The 21,102-nt window shown below is 59.6% G+C and overlaps 1 protein-coding gene across 2 annotated transcripts in view; it reads left to right on the top strand.

Moving 5' to 3' along the window:
- The first annotated feature begins 867 nt into the window (after positions 1 to 867).
- LOC125099661 (palmitoyltransferase ZDHHC11-like) overlaps positions 868 to 21,102 on the top strand; it is a 52,679-nt gene continuing 32,444 nt past the window's right edge. Inside the window, exons 1-7 of one of the 2 annotated variants that reach the window (XR_007127314.1) lie at positions 868 to 2,802; positions 6,439 to 6,617; positions 7,025 to 7,126; positions 9,471 to 9,595; positions 12,013 to 12,168; positions 14,660 to 14,769; positions 18,152 to 18,268. Coding sequence is in view for 1 of the 2 variants with exons in the window: in XM_047728933.1 (XP_047584889.1) it covers positions 2,590 to 2,802; positions 6,439 to 6,617; positions 7,025 to 7,126; positions 9,471 to 9,595; positions 12,013 to 12,168; positions 14,660 to 14,769 (885 nt within the window). In the remaining variant the exon portion in view is untranslated. The remainder of the gene's footprint in view (positions 2,803 to 6,438; positions 6,618 to 7,024; positions 7,127 to 9,470; positions 9,596 to 12,012; positions 12,169 to 14,659; positions 14,770 to 18,151; positions 18,269 to 21,102) is intronic. The other variant, XM_047728933.1, reaches the window with a different exon arrangement.

The following is a 21,102-nucleotide window of genomic DNA, read 5'->3' as shown; positions in this document are numbered from 1 at the left end:
TGCTGCTGTGGCAACCAGGGAGGTAGGCATAACCTCGGCGCACCCCAAGTGGGAGAGCAAAACAGTGACTGGGGAGCTGTGAGGACCTGTGTCGGGTGACGGGGTTCAGGGGGTCACGTGTGCCCAGGTGGGGGCACCCAGGACTCTGTGTTCTAGGGAGCGCAGGGGAACAGGTAGGACATGGAGAGACGGTGGTTCCAGCCCCTGCCTCCTGCCTCCGTCGTCCGGGATAGCGGCGCCCACATGTAGCTCCTACAGGTTGGCCCTGCTTGCGCTGGACATGTAGCGGTGGCCGCGCTGTCCAGGAGCATCGAGGCACCCACACGTCTTGCTAGAACCCTTAGGCATGACCCAAAACAAACGCCAGGGCCCCCGCTGGGGCTGAAAGGGACCCAGGCCCTGCCCGAGCCCACGGCCACGTCTGCACAGTAGTGGAGGACGGCGTTCGCTTCCTGCAGACCAAGGCGAGGGGCTCGTTAATGGCATTTACAGAAGGAGTCGGTGAGGGCCCGGTTCAGACTGGACGGGGGCGTTAGGGAGGTCACCCAGAGGGTGACACTGGGACAGGTGCAGAAGGCAAGAAAGGGCTGTGAGCGGGGGTAGGGGACGCAGCTCCAAGCCCAGGGAAGAGCCCAAGGAAGGCCGAGGAGGCGAAGTCCAGAACCCCCGTGTGCCTGCGGGCTGCGCGGTGCGGTGCACGCTTCTGTGCGTGCTGTGGTGTCACGTGTGGTGTCACACGTGGCGTGTGCGTGTCGGCACGGTGGTGTCTGCACACGCGGAGCCCGTGTGAACCGTGCCCATTCCACCCCAGGAGACCGGAAGCGTCACGTTTGTCGGGAGCCGGGGTTTGGTTGTGGGTTAGAACTGACGTGACCCCCAGGAGCTAAGAAGGTTCGCACTGCAGAGCGGGTGAGGGACCACGCGGTGTCCGTGAACGGGGGTGTGTGAGCCAAGGCCTGCCACGGGAGGGGCCAGGGTGAAGCTGCCCCGTGGCCCCCACGTGGTCTCTCCCCAGGACCCCCATCCGCCCCACCTGCCCCGCAGCTCCTGTGACTGTGGGGAAGTGGGTGCCCCGCGCAGGGCCCCGGGGTGATGCCTCACGTGCGCCATCCTCACGCCTGTGCCATAACCCGGATGCGTGTGTCCGCCGTGGGGTCCGGCCCTTGGCGCCTCCCTGCTTCTCTGGGGCACTTGCGGGTGTGATGCGGGGAGCTTCTCAGAGCCCTTTGAGGAGTGGGGACCCATGTCCCTGCAGGCCTCGCGCTCAGTCCCCGCGCTCTTGAGACCCTTGGCTGGAACTGTTTCGGTTCAGACTTCTCTCAGAACCTCAGGAGTCGCTTGTTTAAATTTCACGAATTCCTGTGGCTGTTGAATTTGGGGCTTCCCCACAGGTCATGGTGACATTTCCGTCCTGGGAACCCCTGCAGGATGGGGGGCTGTGCTCATCCTGGCCAGTGCAGGTGGCCCTGGGTCTGACCTCCGTCCTCATGTCTTGCTCCTTCCACAAGATAAGTTCTATACCTCTGTTGCACCATCAGTTAGGATTTCTTCCTTCGTGTCACTGGTTCGCCTCCCCCTCCCAAGGTCCTTGCGTGCCCTCGATCCGGCCTCCCTGTCCCAAGGTCCGCGCATGCCCTGGATCTGACTCCCGCTCCCTTTCTGTTGGTTCTCGCTCGCATCTGAGTGTTGCTTTGGGAACAATATGGGAATCACGTGGCAGCGCAGGTCCCTGCCCCAGTCCCAGTGTGCTGGTCTTGCTGTCCATGGGGAATGCTCTCTGTGGGCCCCTGGGGGTCTCACTGACTAGGGAAGCCCCTCCTGGCCCCACATCCTGAGAAAGGAGTGGCCAGCCTGTGGAGAGCAGCCGAAATCTGCCCTCATGCGGCGACGTCCCCAGGACCCTCAGGGCTCCGCCTCCCATGGCTGTGATGGGTCTCTCGCCCATTCCCTCCGCCCTCCGCCTGGCCAGAAGTGGCCGCCACTCCCTCCCAGCCCCTCCCCTCAACCCTGGTGGCCCGGAGCTCCTGGAGGCCCCGGAAACCCGCTGGCCCGCAGGTCTCCACCCTGCAGTGAGAGCAGTGCGGTTCTCTGGGAATGTGGGATCTTGTTCTGTCCTTAAGGGAAAATCGTAGAAAGATTCTCAGAGGATTTCAGGCACATAGAAGCGTCACCTGGTCACCGAAGCAAAGGTCTGCTTTTCCTGCAGACTTTTCCTGTGTTTCCCCGGCAATGAGGGCCTCCTGATGGGGGTCTCCTTCCTGCCTGTGATGGGTCTCCTCCTGAGTCCAAGTCCATCTGTAAACAAAGCCCGTGCCCATCCCTGGAGGCGACCACGGCCACGGCCACAGCCACACTGGGGTCGGGGTGGATGCCTCTCCTGGGTCCTCTGCCATGTGGGCTGCACACGCTCAAGAGTGTTAGTGCAGTTGTCTCTCTGCTGTGGGCTGGACAGACGCAGGATTCCCCTGGGACCCTGGAGGGTCCTCCACCCGCCACCTGCCCCCAGAGGTGGACCACCCGGGGCCCCCTTGCCATGCAGCTGCGGGAGGAGTCCATGCACACCTGTCTGGCCCTCCTCCCGTCTTGTAGATGGATTTGTGCGGCAGGAGCTGGAGACGGGTCGTCCCGGAAGCAGGGGGCAAGCGGCCCTCGCCCCCCAACAGGTCCCGAGTGAATGGCTGGTCGAGGCCCCTGCACTCCTTCCAGGCGGTGGCCTGGGTCACGGTCCTCATCCTGGCCGTCGCCAACTTTGGCATCTTCATCCCCTTCCTGCCATGGGACTGGAAGGACGTCGCCTACGGTGTATCCTTTAATGTGTCCAAGGGGAGCTCCCAGGGGCCACATGTGCCCTCTGGGCCCCCCTGCCACTCCATCCTGTGCTCCCAGTCGCCCACGGGTGCGGCATCTTGCCCTCTGACCTCCCTCACCCCAGAGAGCCCCCGTGGCCACAGCACCGACGGATCCCTCCGTGTGCTCCCGTGCAGCTCACGGGAGAGGGATCCCAGCTAAAAGCAAGACTTGCCCTCCGTCTGTTCAGGGAGAACGCTCCCGGTGGCGAGGGGCAGAGGGACCCCGGGGTGGGGCGGAGAGCCCTGAGGACGTGAAGGAGCCACACGGCCAGGACAGACCTGCAAACACAAACGGGCTCGGTCCCGCGTCAGCCACGCACCGGGCCGCACAAGCAGATGCTTGGGAAGAAGCCTTTCTGTCGCATTCGAGCAGCCCACCCGGCTCAGGGCCCGCAGCCTGTCTCCCGGGGACGTTTGCATGTCCGCTGTGCACTGGATCCCAGCGGCTGGGTGGGAGAGGCACGCCGGGGACCCAAGGGGTGTTTTCAGGGGACACTCATGGTGACAATGGCCCGTCTTCAGCTGCTCGTCCCCCTTCTTTCTTGTTTGGGCCCTTGCCGGTGGGCAGTGGCTGGACCTGCAGACAGGGAGGCTGCCGGCCGCTAGGACCCACCACACAGGCCATGGTGGAGGCCGCCAGTCCCATGGCGGCCCTGAGAGGAGGCTGCCAGTGTGTCACCAGAGCAGCTCCAGGCTGGGTGGGCAGACGCTGGGGACGTGGATGCACACGGGGCTGTCACAAAGACGCCGCGGGGGAGGGTCCGGGAGCTGCCAGTGCTGTGTTCGCCCTACCCCCCAGCCACCAGCAACATCGGCCTTGATCCCTCCTCACACCTTACTCTGTGGGTTGCGGATCCCAGGGCCACCCGTGTCTCCGTGTCAGGGGCCCTGACCGGGCTGACCTCCGCCTGCGGGGCCCCCAGCGTGTCTGGTTCACAGGAGTGGAGCGGGCAACACGGGGCCCTGCCCCAGGCCTGCGGTAGAGGCCTGCGCTCTGGCCACTGGGGGGCGCCGCGGTCCTTCGTGTCTGCAGGGACGGGCCTGGACCCAGGCGGAGGCTGGGTGGGGTCGCGGCTTCCGGAAGACAGCCCAGCCCGCCGCAGGCCTTGGCCGACCCTGGGGGTCTGAGCTCCCCCCATACTGCAGAGGGAAGGAAGCAGGGCCACCCATAGGGTCCACTGTGCAGAGGGCTGGGCGTCGGACGGCACTCCACGCGGTCCGGGGGCCTGTGTTGTGGCTGGGACCCTGCGGTGACATCCTGCTCTGAGTCCAGTGCGGGCGTGAGGCGGACGTGCCTGGGGCAGCGGGGGCTCAGGGGTGCGCCTCACTAACTGCAGCAGAACCGGAAGGACGGGAGGGCGTGTGTCCGGGCTGGCGCCGCTGCCACTTTACCAAACAGAGACTGTTGCTAGGGGACTGAGGCCTCCGGGCCAGGGCCTCCCGCTCGCCAACAGTGGGACCTCCTATCCCGCTCTTACGACCTGTCACTCACTGGAGCCCCAGACACTCAGGCGATGGCGCTTGAAAGTGAGCGTGGCACCGCCCATGACACTCTCGGTGCTCAGCCCGTGCTCACTGACACCGGGAGTGAGGAGCTGACCCAGCGAGTGGCCAGGCAGAGTGCGGTCGCCTTCTGCTGGTCCGTGTCATTCCCATGACTTACCTGGGGTCACCGGCTTGAGCGCTGGGAGGCAGTAGGTCAGACAAGCTGGTGGGCTGTGTTTTTGCTTGGAAAGCCTCGTGTTCAGGGGGCTGTGGGGGGACTTAGCCTACCGCACGGGGGGGCTGGAAGCCGCACCCCCTGGCTCCTGGTAGGCAGGTTCTAGGAGCACCTGCGGGGTTGGGACATCTGGGGGAATCAGCGGCAGGCAGCTCCATGTGGCTGGCCCAGTGGCTCGGGTTAGGGGCCTCGGGCACCTGCACTTGGAGGGTCAGAGTACGAGCCGTGCTGTCCCCACACTGTGTCCCCGGCGGTGGTCTTGTGCAAGCCCTGTGTAGCTGTGGGGGCAAAGGACTTCAAGGACATCCCAGCCCTGGCCTTGCCGACTGCCCTCCTGTGCTCCCTCCCCGGCACCTTGCCCACCCGTTTCTGAGGCAGGCGGAGGAAGGGGCCCGCACCTGGGCCAGCAGCTGGACCCCCTGCAGCGTCAGACTGTCCTGCGCCCGCTGCTCCGGCAGCCTCCTGTTGCCCCGGTAACCACACGAACATGCCTAGGGTCTGGCCAGCGCCTCGGGCTTCAGGGAGCAGGTGCAGGGGGCAGGCACGCCAGCAGTTGTCTCCAACTGTGACCATGAAGTCTGGCCCCGCCACTGCCCCCCCAACCCCGCCCTCGCTGATTCACGCCCTGCATGGAACAGGCCGTTGTCGGCTCAGCCTTGGAGCAGGGGAGGCCCACGCCCTAGCCAGCCCTGCAGGGTCCGGTGGCTACATGAAGTGTCCCAGTGTCACTCCCTCCTCTCCATGGCCCTGAGGGATCTGGTCAGTCCCTTCCCCACTAGGGGAAGTTCTCAGCCACCCCTCCACCTGCCCCCGGCTTGGGAACCAGCTTCCTGGTCTGACTGCCCACCCCCCGCTCATCCTTACCCATCCCCCTGACAGTGACGCTCGCCCAGCAGGCCTGGCTCCCCTTCGCCTCCATGCCCACAGCGGGCATCAGAGTCCTGTGTCTACACTGGCGCTGAGGCTAGAGGAAAAGGGCCAACGAGCAGGTCTGGCCAGAAGCAGCCTCCCGCCCGGGGTTGTGGTGCAGCGGCCTTTGTGGCCACAGGCCCACGAGCAGGTCGGAACCGCTGCCAGCTGGGTGGCTGACCCCAGATCACAAGAGGGGCAGAGCCTGAGAAGGATCCCACGGGAGCTTTGCAGGACAGAGTTATGACCTCCGCCCCCTGCTCAGAGCCCCCGCTCCTCCCCTCCAAATCATGGCAGAGCCGGGTGCCCACGGCCGGCCATTTCCCGAACCACACCCTGGAGCCCGGCCTGGAGCCCTGAGCCGAGAGCCGGCCAGGGAAGCAGGGCAGGGCGGACAGGGAGGCGGCCTCCCCCGCTTCTGTTTGGTTTCCATGGGGACAGTGTGTTGGTCCCGAGGTGGAGGAGGAGGAGAGGATGAGGTCCCAGGGCCTGGTTTCACCCTGGGCACCATGGAGGGAGTGGGTGCTGGAGAGCCCGAGGGGCTGGGGCGGGGAAGCCGAGAGCAGACGGAGGCGGACAGGGCAGCCCCGCGTCGCACGGGGACTGGGTGTGGGAGCCCTCCCTCCCCATCCTTGTTTCTGGATGACCCCACACATGCTCTCCCAGCTGTCTGAAAAGCCCCCACGCCTCCTTTAGCACCCAGCATGGGCACCCCCCGCGCTGCACGTTCAGGTCACTGGCAGGTGCCCCCAGGGCCCACTTCTGCTGGAAATCCCCTCTCCAGTGCGAGTGTCCGTCGTGGAGGAAGGAACAGGCACACTCCGTCGACCGCGGGGGGTGTGAGTTGGGCCAGTGCTGGAACCCGGCTCTCAGCCCAGCACTCTGCTCCCACGGCGCTGGCCAGCAGCCGCCCTGGGTGGGGACCAGGCCCAGCCGCGCTCCTTGACGCGCTTGCCCCAGGTGACCGGCGGGCTCTTCTTTCTGCACTTCTCCGTCCACCTGCTCGCAGTTTCGATCGACCCGGCCGAGCCCAACGTCCGGCGCAAGGAGAACTACTCGGAGCCTGTGCCCACCTTCGACCGGTCCAAACACGCACATGTGATCCAGGACCAGTACTGCCACCTGTGTGAGGTCACCGTGTGCGTGCCCGGGTGTGGGCGCGGGTGGGGCCAACGGTCCCCTGCCCAGCGCGGTGGCCGGCCTGTGGAGGACATGCCTGTTCCCAGGCTGCTGGCCGGCGCTGCTGTCCTTGAACGTGGAGCAGTGGCTCTCGGACGCGCTGGGCCCCTCGCCGAGCAGATCTCTGCCCGGGCTAGTCGTGGCTTCCGTGGGCAGCCTGGGCGGGAGGCCCGTGGCTCAGGGTGGGGTCCGAAACCAGCCTCCAAGCTGGAGCACCTGTAGCAGGCGTGGCCAGGGAACGCCATCCCTCTGGGGCCCGGTCCTCCGTGCTCCCTGCCTCTCCCCTGCAGGCGGACGGGGGTGCGGACCGCACCTCCCTCCCTCAGGCGCTGCCGGCAGGCTGATGCTCCCACGTTCGCCCTCTCAGGAGCCCGAAGGCCAAGCACTGCAGCGCGTGCAACAAGTGCGTCTCGGGCTTCGACCACCACTGCAAGTGGCTCAACAACTGTGTCGGGGGCAGGAACTACTGGTGAGCGGCCGCGGGGGCTTGCGGGGGGCAGGGCCCCAGGAGAGCCCTCCTGCAGGCGGGGGGGGGCTCACAGGGTGAGCACGCGGGCCGCAGGCTGCAGGGGCTCACACGCTGCCCCCTCGGTCCCCCACTGGGGGCTGTGAGAGGTCCCAGCCCTGCAGAGGGGCAGGGGTGGAGCTGCGGGGTTTTGAGGTGCTGGCCTGGCGCGGCCGCCTCCTCCCAGGGATGCCATCCGAGCACAGAGCACGGGACTGGGCTGCCCTGGGAGCAAGCGTCCAGGCCGGGTCGGGCTCAGGGCCAGGGCCTGTGAGTGTCAGCAGGAGCCCGCGGCTGGAGCCTGGGCTCTGCATGGCCAGGAGAGGAGCGGCGCTCCCCATGCTCGTTCACACTGGCCTTCGCTGGCTGGTGATGTGGCTGCCAAGGGGGTCCCCTGCGTACCCGCCACCCCCTGCCGACGAGCCGTGTGCACCCGTCTCGGAGTGGGAAGACCACCTGAGAAGTGCACGGCTGGCTCAGGCCAGAAGGAGCAGAAGGAGCTGTAAAGCTCTCCTAATTAGAGACGCCCAATCAGCATTCGGTGACTAGGGGTGCCTGGGAGCCCCCGTCCCGCCTCCTCCCTGCAAAAGAGGAGCCTCTGGCCCTCCAGGGTAGGGTAGCTCCTGTTCACACTAGCAGGGCTCTCTTCTCGCCCTGAACACACATCCTTAAGGCCTTGCGGCCGTGAGCTGGTCCCCTTGAGGTTCAGCCGTTGGGAGAGGGGAGGCCCTGCCACGGAGGAGGACCGAGGCACACGGGCTGGAGCTCAGGGGTCCTGACGGGGCCCGGGAGCAACAGGCTGAGGGGGTCCCTGTGGGCCGAGAAGCCCCTTGACCATGGGGGAGCCGTGGAAGCCATCCCGGCATCCAGTGGACAGTGTTGGCCTGGGGTGGGGGGGAGCAGGTGCCCAGTGCACAACAAGGAGAGGCTGCCTCCCGCGGAAGGAGCATGGTGGTGAGGGGAGAGGTGGGGGGAGCATGGGGCCACTGTCTATCTGCATCTGCCCCAGAGTCCCTCCTGTCCCTTTGTTTATCAAAAAAAGACGGCAAAGCATAACCAGCAAAGCAGGTCCTCACGGAGAAAGTGCTGGGTTGGGGGCCGGGGCTCTGCAGACGCGGGAGTCAGGCGAGGAAGCCATATTTCGTGTCCTGAACGTTGGCGGGACGGGCTCTGGCCCCCAGCCCAGTGGGAGGGCTGCAGCTGGCCAGCTGATGGCCCGATCGGACGGCCTAGGGGCTTCCTGTGTGGGGCAAACTCACCGCCTGCCAGGGCTCCCTGGAGACCAGAACCAGGTGTGGGGCCAGGCCTGTGTCCCCTACAGCTTAGGGACACCCAGGAGGCTGGGCCTGCGTGGGATCGCACAGGAGACGCCCTTCAGGGAACTGAGTGAGGGGCCACAATGCGACGGCATCTCCCCTGGACCCCTGGGCCATGCTCCACATCTAGCCGACCCTGTGGGAGTGCCCACGTTTTAGCTCTCCACCTAAAGAGGTGTGTAAAAGCCCTCCAGAAGTTCTGGAAAAGCATCATGGGATCAACAGAATTTTAGCTGAAGAAAACATTGAGGCCGAAAACGTTAAAGGAGTGGTTTCCTCTAAGGTCACGAGAGCAGAAAGCCCTCGGGAAGACTGTGGGAGCAAATTCCAAGAATGCCCACCACAGTTTATGTTCTGGACGGACGGACCATTCTCAGGGTCTTTTGAGCACAGGCAAGGGGGGCAGGAGTGATTTCAGTCTGATGGCAAAGCACAAAGCCAGGCCCAGGGCGCGTGGAGCTCAGCCACCACGAACCAGACCCGGCCTGGCACCTGTCTTGTGCACCCCACCGGCCTCCCGAACCAACGGGATGGCCTCGATGGAGGACAGTGCTAGGACCCCACCGTGTGTCCACACCTAGTTCTGTTCAGCAGCAGCCGTCACGACCCCAACTCCAGGCTGAGGCCACGAGGCTCACTTTCCGCAGTTCTGTGACTGCCGGGAGTGGTGGCCGTGCTGTGGTGGGATCCGGTGCCCGCCCCACGGGGCCCAGAGCCTCTGTGTCCCTGCTGTGAGCCAGGCGGCCCCTCCTCTCCACCTTGCGGGGGCTCAAGGGGGCACATGTGAGGATCCCAAGGCACAGGAAATGGAGGTGCCGTCAGGACGGCCGCAAAGTGGCGGTATCCCCCGGAGAGCTCCCATTGGGCTCGGGCAGGAGACGGGAGAAGGCAGGGTCCTGGGTTCAGGGCCAGGCCACCCCGCACCACTTGCTGTGCTTTCTGGCTGCGGGTCTTCGGCCCTGCACCCAGCACTGACCCTGCCTCTCCCGCAGGTACTTCTTCCTCTCCGTGGCTTCCGCCTTGGCCGGGCTGCTCTGCCTCATGGCCGTCCTGCTCTACGTCTCTATCCAGTTCTTCATCGACCCGGCGGAGCTCCGCACGCACCCCTGCTACAAAAGTACACAGCATCTCCTCTGTGACGTTGCTCCCTCTTGGGTCACTCGCAAGTGTTAGCTTGTACCTCCAGCCATCTTTGGGGTAAAAGCCTTCCTTCCGGGGGGACGCCAGCCCGGCCTGCCCCCAGCTGGGTGAGCGGCGTGGCCGGGTAGGAGAGCAGCGGCCCCCAACACCAGGAGGAGGTGCGGGACCCGCGGGTGCCGGCTGCTTGGGGGCTGTGCTCCCAGGTCGCCCCAGGCATTGGAGGGGAGCCCTCCTCCCCGGTGCCCTGCAGTTGGTCTGGGTGGGGAGCAGGGTAGGGTTGGGGAGGGCAGGGCTGCCCAGGGATGGGTTCTGGGTGATATATGGCTGCAGGTCTCTGCTAAGTGGGGGCAGGAGCCCAGCCTTAGGAACAGATGTGAGGTTGGATGTGGCCTCAAAGATACATCCATGATCTCACCCCCAGACCCATGACTGTGACCTTACCTGGGGAAAGGATCTTGAAATGATCACTGAGTACCCAGGAGTGTGTGCGGAGGGGCGCTGGGTCTGTTGAGAACATCTTTATGAGACTGGAGGGACACAGCCACAGCCCAGGGGTGGCTGGAGCCCCAGGAGCTGGAGGATTCAGGACAGATTGTCCCCCACAGCCTTGGAGGGAGCTGGGACCCACCACACCCTGACCTCCACACAGCATCTCTGTTGTCTGACCTGGCCAGTGTGTGGCCATGGGCCACAGCGGCCCGGATACTGATGAAGGTCCCCCAGTGGACCACCTGCATCTGTCTGGAGTGTTGGGGGACCTAAGCCTTTAGGGCGCAGACCAAGGCTGCCTGTCTCAGCCCAGGCCTCTCTCCAGAGCTCATCGTGGCCCAGCACGTAGAGCAGAACAGAGGACCTTGTCACTCAGCTCAGAACATTCCAGGACCCCCCACTCTGCCCGGGCTCTAACATCTCTGCAAGGCCCAGCCTCGGGCTCCGGAGCAGGTCTGGACAGCGCCCTCCTCCCGGGGAAGTGAGTGGCCAGCCAGCCCACGGGGCCAGTGATGACCCCGATCTCCCTTCTCCGGAGCCTGTGCTGTTGGAGGGCTCCTGCTGCCGTCCAGCCCAGAGCCCAGCTGCCCTGCGCCTCTTCCTGGGGGCACTGTGCCCCGTGCACCCTCGCCCCGAGGCCCCACACAGCCCCTGGCAGAGCCGAGCCCTTGCGGCATGGATTGTCTGATCTGCCTCTGCCTGGAAACGCATCTGGGTCCTTTTTGTGGAACAGCGGAGCAGCGGGGCCTCGGCAAGGCTGGTCCCCACTCAGCAGACCGGCGGCTCAGGCTCTGTGCACAGCCGGTGGGAGCCCCCCGTCTGCCAGCTTTCCCAGTAGTCTCCACGTGCAGCCTCCAGAGCAGTCAAGGCTGGGCACGGGGGTTCCACGTGAAGGCCCTCCCCACCACGGGGTCTCTCAGTGCCCCTCCATGCTCCAAAACGTGGCTCGCACCTGGAGAGCGGCAACCTCTGTGCAGCCAAGTGCCCCCAGCAGCACCTTGGCGCGTTTCCTTATGGCCTCCCGTCCTGGGCATTAGCCGGGCCGTGCTGCAGTGAGCTGTGGGGACAGACGGTGGGGTGACTGCCGGAGCCCAGCAGCCTCTGTGGCCGCAGCAGGTGCACAGAGGCCAAGTGACCCTGGCTTCTCTCTGGGACCTGCTGGCTCTGGAACCACACTGGGACCAGCTACATGTGAGAATGCCTGAGGAATGAGGCGATGATCTGGGTGTGCTGTTCCGGAAGATTCCACGGGGCTGCATAACCGCCAGTTCCCTGGGACACTTTGCTGTCATTGGTGGGAAGTCATCGAAACATCTCCAGCTGAGGGGACAAGCGTGGGGTCGGCCAGCTCCACGCACATGGCTCTGCAGCCCCCAAGGCCTGCAGTGACGCAGCACAGCAGGCCTGGCCGCCACATTTTGGGGCTCCACACAAGGGCCCGGAGTCAGGGCATTTCAGCCGGAATTCCATCTTGGGCCTGCCTGCAGATCCCTCAGCGCTTTCCTTACACTTAATTTTGCAGTGCAGGCGGCCATGCTCTGGAAATGCCCCGAGGTGCTGGCTGCGGCCTTCAGGGTCTCTGGGAGAGAGAGCCTGGCTGGTTGAGGGTGGGGACAGTCTGGCAAGGACCGACGAGGATCTGGCTGATGGGCAGGTTGGGTGTGGGGGCCGGGCACGGGGCCGGGCTCTGGGACCTGGACACTCGGTCCCCCTCCTCCAGCCCCATAAAGTGGGATGGAAGAGAGCTGCAATGGCACTTAGGTAAGGCAGGGCACACACCCGGGTGAGGAAGAGGGGCTCCCTGGGGCTGGTTTCCTCCTCCTGCCACCGCGCTCTGTCTCCTGAGGAGAGGCGCAGCCATGCCCTGGGTGCCAGACATCGTGCGTGTCTCCCTTGCCTCCACAGAGGTCTCCAACGAGAACACCTGGCTGCTGTTCCTCCCCCTTTTCCCTGTAAAGGTGAAGACCCCTGTGGTCCTGGGCATTGGGGTGTTGGTGCTGCTGTTGGACGTCATCGGCCTCCTGCTGCTGGGGCACCTGCTTGTCTTCCATCTGTATCTAAGTACGTGTCCCAGCCCGTATGTCTACCTGTGCCAAGGCAGATGATGGCTCAGCTGGCCGCTGCCAGAGAGGAGCACAAAAGACAAGATGAGAAGAGACACCCCTCGAGGGACGGCAGGGCTGGTTGTGTTCTGAGACCTGCAGAGACCTCGAGTTAGAAGGTTCAGAGATAAAGGAGTGGAATCTGAGGCAGGAACAGGGCACTTTGAAAAAAGAACAGGGGATTTAGAAAAGCACCAAATCCTAACAATGAGAAACAGCCGAGCAGGGCCGGAGTCTCTGCTGGCCAACCTTGCCGCAGGGAGACGGGTGGTTTTCTGGTGTCCACATGGCATTGCATGCTGTGGCTCCACTGCTCCCTGGCACAGGGACAGGACGTCTGCACCCCATGAAGCCCTTCCTTGAATGTAGATGACGCTCTGTGGTCTGGATGTGGGAAAGGCCAGCACCGGTGGGCCCTGTGCAGCTGCTGGAGTCGGTCTGGTGCAGGGAATATCCTTGTGTCTTCTGTGGAGCCGGGGCCAGATCGACCCAGGCCCTTCTTAAAGCTTCCACACACTGGCCAAGGGGACGGGGTGCATTTGGGGACACAGTCACAGCATACATGATAGCTAGCAGGTGGCTAGTTGGGCAGGTCCAGAAGCCTGCTGCAGCCAATCAGGATGGACAGATGCAAGACTGAAGGACAAGTCCACAGGGCTCCTGGTCACCTGCAATCTGGGGACAGGGAGCAACAGGCTCTAGCTCAGGCACCCGGAGCGAGGTGGTGCCATACTCACTATGGTGGCGTGCACAGGAGACCCCCGGAAGGGAGAAGCACACTGAGCTTAGGGCTCAAGGTGTTGCGGATAGGGGATTTGGACATCAGAGAACAGACCTCCAGAACAAAGTGGGGATATTAGCTCTTGTAGGCACAGTAAAATTACCCCAAAATGTAGGTGCTTGAGACAACAGTCTTAGTTCCTGGCAGTTTCTATGGGTCCCTTGTCCCATCACATGCCAGGAGGGGCTGCGGTCTCATCTGACGGGACAATCCACTTCTAGGGTCATCAGCAGGGCAGTGGCAGGTCAGCTCCTGACCTTGGCTCCTTGTGTGTTGGTAGCCAGTGCCTCCTGCCATTCCTTGTTGTGTGGATGCTCCAGCTCGACAGAGCGTCCGACAGGGCAGCAGGCTTCACCGGAGCAGGCAAGAGAAGGAGCAAGGCAGAGCCAGTCTTTTGTAGCGCAGTCATGGGAGTGACACCCCATCACCTCTTCTGCGAGGCACTGGGGTCAGCCTGCTCTCCAGAGGATGGGACCACATGAATGCCCTGAGGTGGGGGGCCTGGGGGCTAGCAGCTAGATGCTCCACTTGGAAGCTTGGGAAAAGGACACCCAGATGAGTCTGCAGCACAGGAGGAGGAGTGGGAATGCTGGTGAGGGCAAGCTCTCCCAGAAAGACGCGCAGATGCGGGAGTGCCAGCGGCAGGGGTTAGGGAACGCCACCTTCACACAGGTTGGGGAGAGCCTCCCGAAGGACAGTGGCTCTGAGCTCCCACGCTAGAGCCTACTAAGGCCAGAGCGAACACGAGGGACACTCGGTGCACACTGTGCTCTGGCCTTGCTTCCTCGACTGCCTCTCCTCTTGTTCCTGTCAGATGGAAGTGTGCCACAAAGCTCAGGAGCATGAGCTCTGGGAGACCCATGGCGTGTGCTTACCCTCCGATGGCGATGGTGGCTGGGCAAATCCAGGTGAAGGGACGAGAGTTTTCATTAGCAGGTAGCCAAGTGCGGCTCTGTACCCTCAAACCGACGCAGGTTCTGAGGGAGTGTGAAGAATGCAGTAAGGGCCAGGAGGACTTGAGAGAGAGAAGCCAAAGCAGACAAAAGCAGAAGTGCTTGCACAAAGCACCAGGAAAGGAGATGGACTCTGCTCTGCCCCACTCACCCCACCTGGGAAGCAGCCTCTGGGGGCTCCACAGGGCGTGGGGAGCGGCCCGCCCTCCGCCTGCTCCTCGAGCTGCAAACAGGCTTCTGTGGGTGGCCTTTCTCACTTTCCGGAAATAAATAGAAACCATCTGTCCTGTTTGTTGGTTTTAGGAAAAGGGTAATGGGAAGTTGGGCACCTCCCCTGAGGTGCGTGGCTGAAGGACCCAGAGCCCGTTTCACGAAACAGCTCGCAGGTGTCCTTTCAGCAGCCTCAGGTGCCACTGCCACGATACCGGACACAGCCCTCAGTGTCAGTCCACATGGACTCTGGAGGCCTGGGAGGGAGGCAGGGCAGCTGCTCCCAGGGTGGGGGGGCCCCAGGCCTTGGGGGTATAAGGAACTGCTATCTGCTGCCCACAGGCGAGACGAGCTCTGGAGTGGCCATCCAGCAGCCCCCAGTGTTCCAGGTTAAGAAGCAGCTCCCAGCACCCTGGGGGAGCCCTGGAAGGCCAGGTTGTGGCACGTGGGCCACCCTGCTTGCTTGTGTAATCATAACTGTGTGTTTCCTTCACTCTCCTCTCTAGTGGCCAAGAAGCTGAGCACGTTTGACTACATGACACAGGGCCGCCAGCAACAGACTCCAAGAGCTGCAGCAGAGAAGGAAGAGCTGTCCATCCAAACGAGACTCCCAAAGGTACCGAGGTGCCCCCTCCTTCACCACTCCTATTATCTAGGCCTGGGAGAATGCCCAGGGTCACCTTGTAGCTGGGACTTCTCAAGCACAGTGCTTTGTGTGTTGGCACAGTCCTCTGACTGACTGTATATGAGTCTGCATGGTGTGCGATGCAGTGTGCGTGCGTGTGTGTTACATCATCTCTACATTCACTATCTATAGAATCAAGCCAGCAGGGCTGACTCCTTTGAGGCCCACATATTTCTGCACCTGCTTCTCATAAAAATTAAAAACATTTGCTTTTCTAAAGGTCACCATTCAGAAAATGAAAATATAAGCCACAGACATAAATGAAATACTTATAAATCATGTAACTGTGTCCAGAATATATAAAGAACTTTCGATAATGATCCAGTGCTTTAATTTTTTAAATGGGCAAAAGATTTGAACCAACTCTTCACTGAGGAGGGCCGATGGGTGACAAATAAGCCCACGAAAAGACGGTGCGCAGGGACCATTACAACACTAGACCGGCTGTGCCCAGGACGAACAGGAGCCAGGGCGGGGAGGCTGCCGAGATCACACCTCGCTGGTGGGGAGTCCAATTAGGTCGCTCTGAGAAGCAGCTTGTCATTTTCTTAGAAAGTAGAATCTGGGGGGGTGTGGGTGGCTCCGTCCATTAAGCAGCAGCCTCGGCTCACGTCATGATCTAGGGGTCCTGGGATCGAGTCCCACATGGTGCTCCCTGCTCAGTGGGGAGTCTGCTGCTCCCCTGCTTTTGCTCCTTCTCGGTGTCAAATAAAATCTCTGAAAAAGTAAAACCCACACTTACCATTTGCGTCAGCCACCCCACCCCCAGTTTCTGACCTAACCCTAGAAGGGACCCTTCTGACCCTAGAAGGGAACACACGGGTCCTCGAGTAACGAGAGTGCCGCCCCCAGTGCGACACTTCTCGGGAGCAGCAGCCTCCGAAGTCCCACCGCCCAGGATTAACTAGCCACCGACTCGAACTCTGTGCGAGCGTCCGCTCCTCTGCCGTTTTGTTACTCTGGTTTGTCGCCCGCCGCGAGCAGAGGCCGCCGGCGCCGGGGCCGTCCCGCCTGCTGGAAAACTACCTTCCCCCGAGCTGCACGGACGCCCTCCGCGCGCTGGCGGAGTCTCTGCCGCGCTGAGCCGCGCCCTCGGCTGGGCTCCCGCGACCCTCACTGCGCGACCCTCACTGCGCGTCCCTCACTGCGCGACCCTCACTGCGCGACCCTCACTGCGCGTCCCTCACTGCGCGACCCTCACTGCGCGACCCTCACTGCGCGTCCGTCTGTGCTCCCGGGGGCGGGGCGCTGCCGGTTCACCGCCCAGCAAGGGCGCGGCGGCCCCGCTCCCCGGGGAGACCCGCTTCCGGCCGCTCCCCGGGGAGACCCGCTTCCGGCCGCTCCCCGGGGAGACCCGCTTCCGGCCGCTCCCCGGGGAGACCCGCTTCCGGCCGCTCCCCGGGGAGACCCGCTTCCGGCAGCCCCGCGACCCCCGCCCGCCGCGCCCCCGCCCCCTGCCGCTCGCTCTCCGTGGCTCTGGACGACTCGTTCCCGCTTTACTTTCCCGCACGAACCCTAGAACCGCTTCGTGCGCTTCCGAGACACGCGGAGGTCGAAGTGGGGCAACCCGAAGCGTTCCCCGGACGGGAGCAGGCGCGAGGCCCCGGGGTCACGGGGTCGCAGCGCGGCGCCCCGAGCCGGAAATCGGTCTCCCGCGGGGGAGCGGGCCGGAAGCCGGTGCGGAGAGGCGCTCGCGTCCCGGAGGGGCGGGGGCCGGGGACCCGCGGAAGTCGGGGTGCGGCGAGCCAGGCAGGGGCTGGCGCTCCGAGCAGTGTCTTCCGAGTGACGTTCTCGAGCGCTTTCGTGAGTCTCGCACACACTGATGTGTCTTTAGAAGTCGTAATCACATTGTGCAACTCTTCAGAAGCCCTTTAAAAAAATTCCATGTACCATCCCAATGGTCAAAAGAAAAAGAAACGGGTTTTATGAATAGAAGTTATTCTGTCATTGGGAGGAACCATATTCCTCGTTTCTGGAATGTTTATTTCCCACCCAGTGTTGTCCTCTCCAACTGGAGAAGGAGCTAACGGTCCTGCTGCAAGGCCCCTTGTTGCAGAAGGGTCGGGCGGACTTCGGGGCGCCGGGCAGCGTGGAGCAGCAGCCTTTCTCTACCGAAGAAGTGTCCCTAGGGGAACCTGACCACGAGGAGTCCCTGCCCGGACACCACCGGCCTTATATTCCAGACAAAGCCTGCTGTAGTGTGTCAGGGTGTCAGTTCCTGGAGATCAAGGAGTGTGTTTAAATCCCTTGACCTGATGCCAATCCAAAAATGAAACCTTCAGAGAACGCTAGCGGCATGACACGATGTTGATTGCTGGTATATTTGGGGCCTTCTAGAACTTTGTGAAGGACTTTCTCAAGTGCTTTTCTCTAATAGTCGTTAAGATCAATTTATTGGGAGTATTTCTTCTGGATTGTTTATCTGCTGTGGAGGTAGGATCATATGTATAAAGACCTCTCTTGCCTAATTTCTCGGGTGTTCCACTCAGCTAATGTCCATCAAGTGGTTTGTATCAATGTTCTGTTGCTGCATGACGAATATCTACAAATCCAGTGGCTTAAAGCAAGACTCATTATCTCCATGTGTGCATGGATCACTTGCCTGGGCAAGTGCAGTGGGGTCCATGCCTGGTGCCTCTGGAGGCGCTGTCACGGTTCACCAGGTCAGCTTTCCTTTCTGGAGGGAATGGGGAAGAATTTCTTCTAGGCCGATTCAGAATGCAGATTTGTTGTTTTCCCACAGTTTCCATATTGCCCCTCGGTCTCTAGTTGGTAACAGGGGTCTGCTCTTCTCATACTTCAGATCTCTTGGACTTCCTCCTCTTCCTCATTTCTCTACTTGTAAGGGTTCATGAGATTACACTGGACATACTTGGATAACCAAGGACCATCTCCTGCATTCATTTTCTAGAGCTGCTGCAACAAAGGAGCCTGGAATGCTGTGGGCTCCAAGGCCCATCCTTTGTCCACTCATAACTCAGCCCTGCTGCCCACCCCCCACAGGCTCATGAACGCAGGGGTCCAGGGTGGGGCACCACAGTAAGAGGAGTGGCTCTGTGGCCTCTCGCTGGCAAGCGCTTATAGACCTCTACCGGTGGAGCTACAGGGTTCCTCACATTGTGTAGTCGACCCCAGAGCACACAGACAACCTCCCAAGAGCTGCTGGCTCAGAGGCTTTGCAGATGAGGGCGTCACAATAATGGCGAGTGAATGGCATTGGGCAGCCTCAGGGGCGCTCTCTGAACTCACTGCCCAACGCAGGGCCCTTCTTTGCTGAGAGGAGTCTTTCCTTCCTTTTGCCTCATCCCTGCAGAGAAGAACACAAGGATCCCCAGCTACTCCAAAAGTGCCCGAGTCCCTGTTCCACCACTGCCATCCACCCAGAGGGCTCCCTGATGCTAAAGGTGAGCTCAGAGCCACAGGGCAGGGGGTCTGAATCAAGGAGGAGAGCCAAAAGGAGGGTCTCTGGCTTCCCCGGGAATGCGGACAGAAAGTGCTTGGAATGGCTTCTTTGACTGATTTGAAGCATTTGCTTGGTCCCCAGGGGTGCAGCTCACATGGGAGCAAAGGTAGGGAGGGAAGGAGAAGAAAAAGCGAAGGACAGAAAATGTTCTTAAGTGTGGGTCTTGTATTGTGTGTGTGTGTGTGTGTGAGAGAGAGAGAGAGAGAAACGCAGTACAAAAATGGGTTTGCTAAAACTGTGATCTACTGCGCTTTACTGAAGGTGCTGCTGTCTGCATCTGACAGGCTTTGGAGCACACGGGATGTACAATGATGGATGGATAATCATAGGGTTAAAAAATATACAGCAAAACTTTAACAGTGGTAGAACCTCGTGTTGAGTATTTGGGCATTCTTGTACAATCCTTTCAACTTTTATAGATCTTTGAAAATTTTCATTGAAAAATGTTAGGGAGTCACTGTAGGAAAGAGACATGGAGTAAGGGGTGGGGGGGCATCTGCTCTTCACAGAATCAGGGCAGTAGGGCCGCTTCCTTTTGGATCCACTTTCTACAGCTGTCTGGGAGTTTCTGGTGGGTTATTTTATTTTTATTTTTTATTATTTTTTCTTTTTTTAAATTTTATTTTTTATAAACATATATTTTTATCCCCAGGGGCACAGGTCTGCGAATCACCAGGTTTACACACTTCACAGCACTCACCATAGCACATACCCTCCCCAATATCCATAACCCCACCCCCCCCTCTCCCAATCCCCCTCCCCCCATCAACCCTCAGTTTGTTTTGTAAGATTAAGAGTCACTTATGGTTTGTCTCCCTCCCAATCCCATCTTGTTTCATTTACTCTTCTCCTACCCCCTTAACCCCCCATGTTGCATCTCCTCTCCCTCGTATCAGGGAGATCATATGATAGTTGTCTTTTGCAGATTGACTTATTTCACTAAGCATGATACCCTCTAGTTCTATCCATGTTGTTGCAAATGGCAAGATTTCATTTCTTTTGATGGCTGCATAGTATTCCACTGTGTATATACACACCACATCTTTATCCATTCGTCTGTTGATGGACATCTAGGTTCTTTCCATAGTTTGGCTATTGTAGACATGGCTGCTATAAACATTCGGGTGCACGTGCCCCTTCGGATCACTACGTTTGTATCTTTAGGGTAAATACCCAGTAGTGCGATTGCTGGGTCATAGGGTAGTTCTATTTTCAGCTTTTTGAGGAACCTCCATGCTGTTTTCCAGAGTGGCTGCTCCAGCTTGCATTCCCACCAACAGTGTAGGAGGGTTCTCCTTTCTCCGCATCCTCGCCAGCATCTGTCATTTCCTGACTTGTTAATTTTAGCCATTCTGACTGGTGTGAGGTGATATCTCATGGTGGTTTTGATTTGTATTTCCCTAATGCCGAGTGATGTGGAGCACTTTTTCATGTGTCTGTTGGCCATCTGGATGTCTTCTTTGCAGAAATGTCTGTTCATGTCCTCTGCCCATTTCTTGATTGGATTATTTGTTCTTTGGATGTTGAGTTTGCTAAGTTCTTTATAGATTTTGGACACTAGCCCTTCATCTGATATGTCATTTGCAAATATCTTCTCCCATTCTCTCAGTTGTCTTTTGGTTTTGTTAACTGTTTCCTTTGCTGTGCAAAAGCTTTTGATCTTGATGAAATCCCAATAGTTCATTTTTGCCCTTGCTTCCCTTGCCTTTGGTGATGTTCCTAGGAAGATGTTGCTGCGGCTGAGGTCGAAGAGGTTGCTGCCTGTGTTCTCCTTAAGGATTTTGATGGATTTCTTTCTCACATTGAGATCCTTCATCCATTTTGAGTCTATTTTCGTGTGTGGTGTAAGGAAATGATCCAATTTCATTTTTCTGCATGTGGCTGTCCAATTTTCCCAGCACCATTTATTGAAGAGGCTGTCTTTTTTCCATTGGACATTCTTTCCTGCTTTGTCGAAGATGAGTTGACCATAGAGTTGAGGGTCCATTTCTGGGCTCTCTATTCTGTTCCATTGATCTATGTGTCTGTTTTTGTGCCAGTACCATGCTGTCTTGATGATGACAGCTTTGTAATAGAGCTTGAAGTCCGGAATTGTGATGCCACCAACTTTGGCTTTCTTTTTCAATATTCCTTTGGCTATTCGAGGTCTTTTCTGGTTCCATATAAATTTTAGGATTATTTGTTCCATTTCTTTGAAAAAAATGGATGGTACTTTGATAGGAATTGCATTAAATGTGTAGATTGCTTTAGGTAGCATAGACATTTTCACAATATTTATTCTTCCAATCCAGGAGCATGGAACATTTTTCCATTTCTTTGTGTCTTCCTCAAATTCTTTCATGAGTACTTTATAGTTTTCTGTGTATAGATTCTTACTCTCTTTGGTTAGGTTTATTCCTAGGTATCTTATAGTTTTGGGTGCAATTGTAAATGGGATGGACTCCTTAATTTCTCTTTCTTCTGTCTTGTTGTTGGTGTAGAGAAATGCAACTGATTTCTGTGCATTGATTTTATATCCTGACACTTTACTGAATTCCTGTACAAGTTCTAGCAGTTTTGGAGTGGAGTCTTTTGGGTTTTCCAGATATAGTATCATATCATCTGCAAAGAGTGATAGTTTGACTTCTTCTTTGCCGATTTGGATGCCTTTAATTTCCTTTTGTTGTCTGATTGCTGAGGCTAGGACTTCTAGTACTATGTTGAATAGCAGTGGTGATAACGGACATCCCTGTCGTGTTCCTGACCTTAGCGGAAAAGCTTTCAGTTTTTCTCCATTGAGAATGATATTCGTGGTGGGTTTT

This window comes from Lutra lutra, chromosome 5 (genome assembly GCF_902655055.1).
Source record: "Lutra lutra chromosome 5, mLutLut1.2, whole genome shotgun sequence".
NCBI lineage: Eukaryota > Metazoa > Chordata > Mammalia > Carnivora > Mustelidae > Lutra > Lutra lutra.
This window is presented reverse-complemented; position numbering and strand designations above follow the sequence as displayed.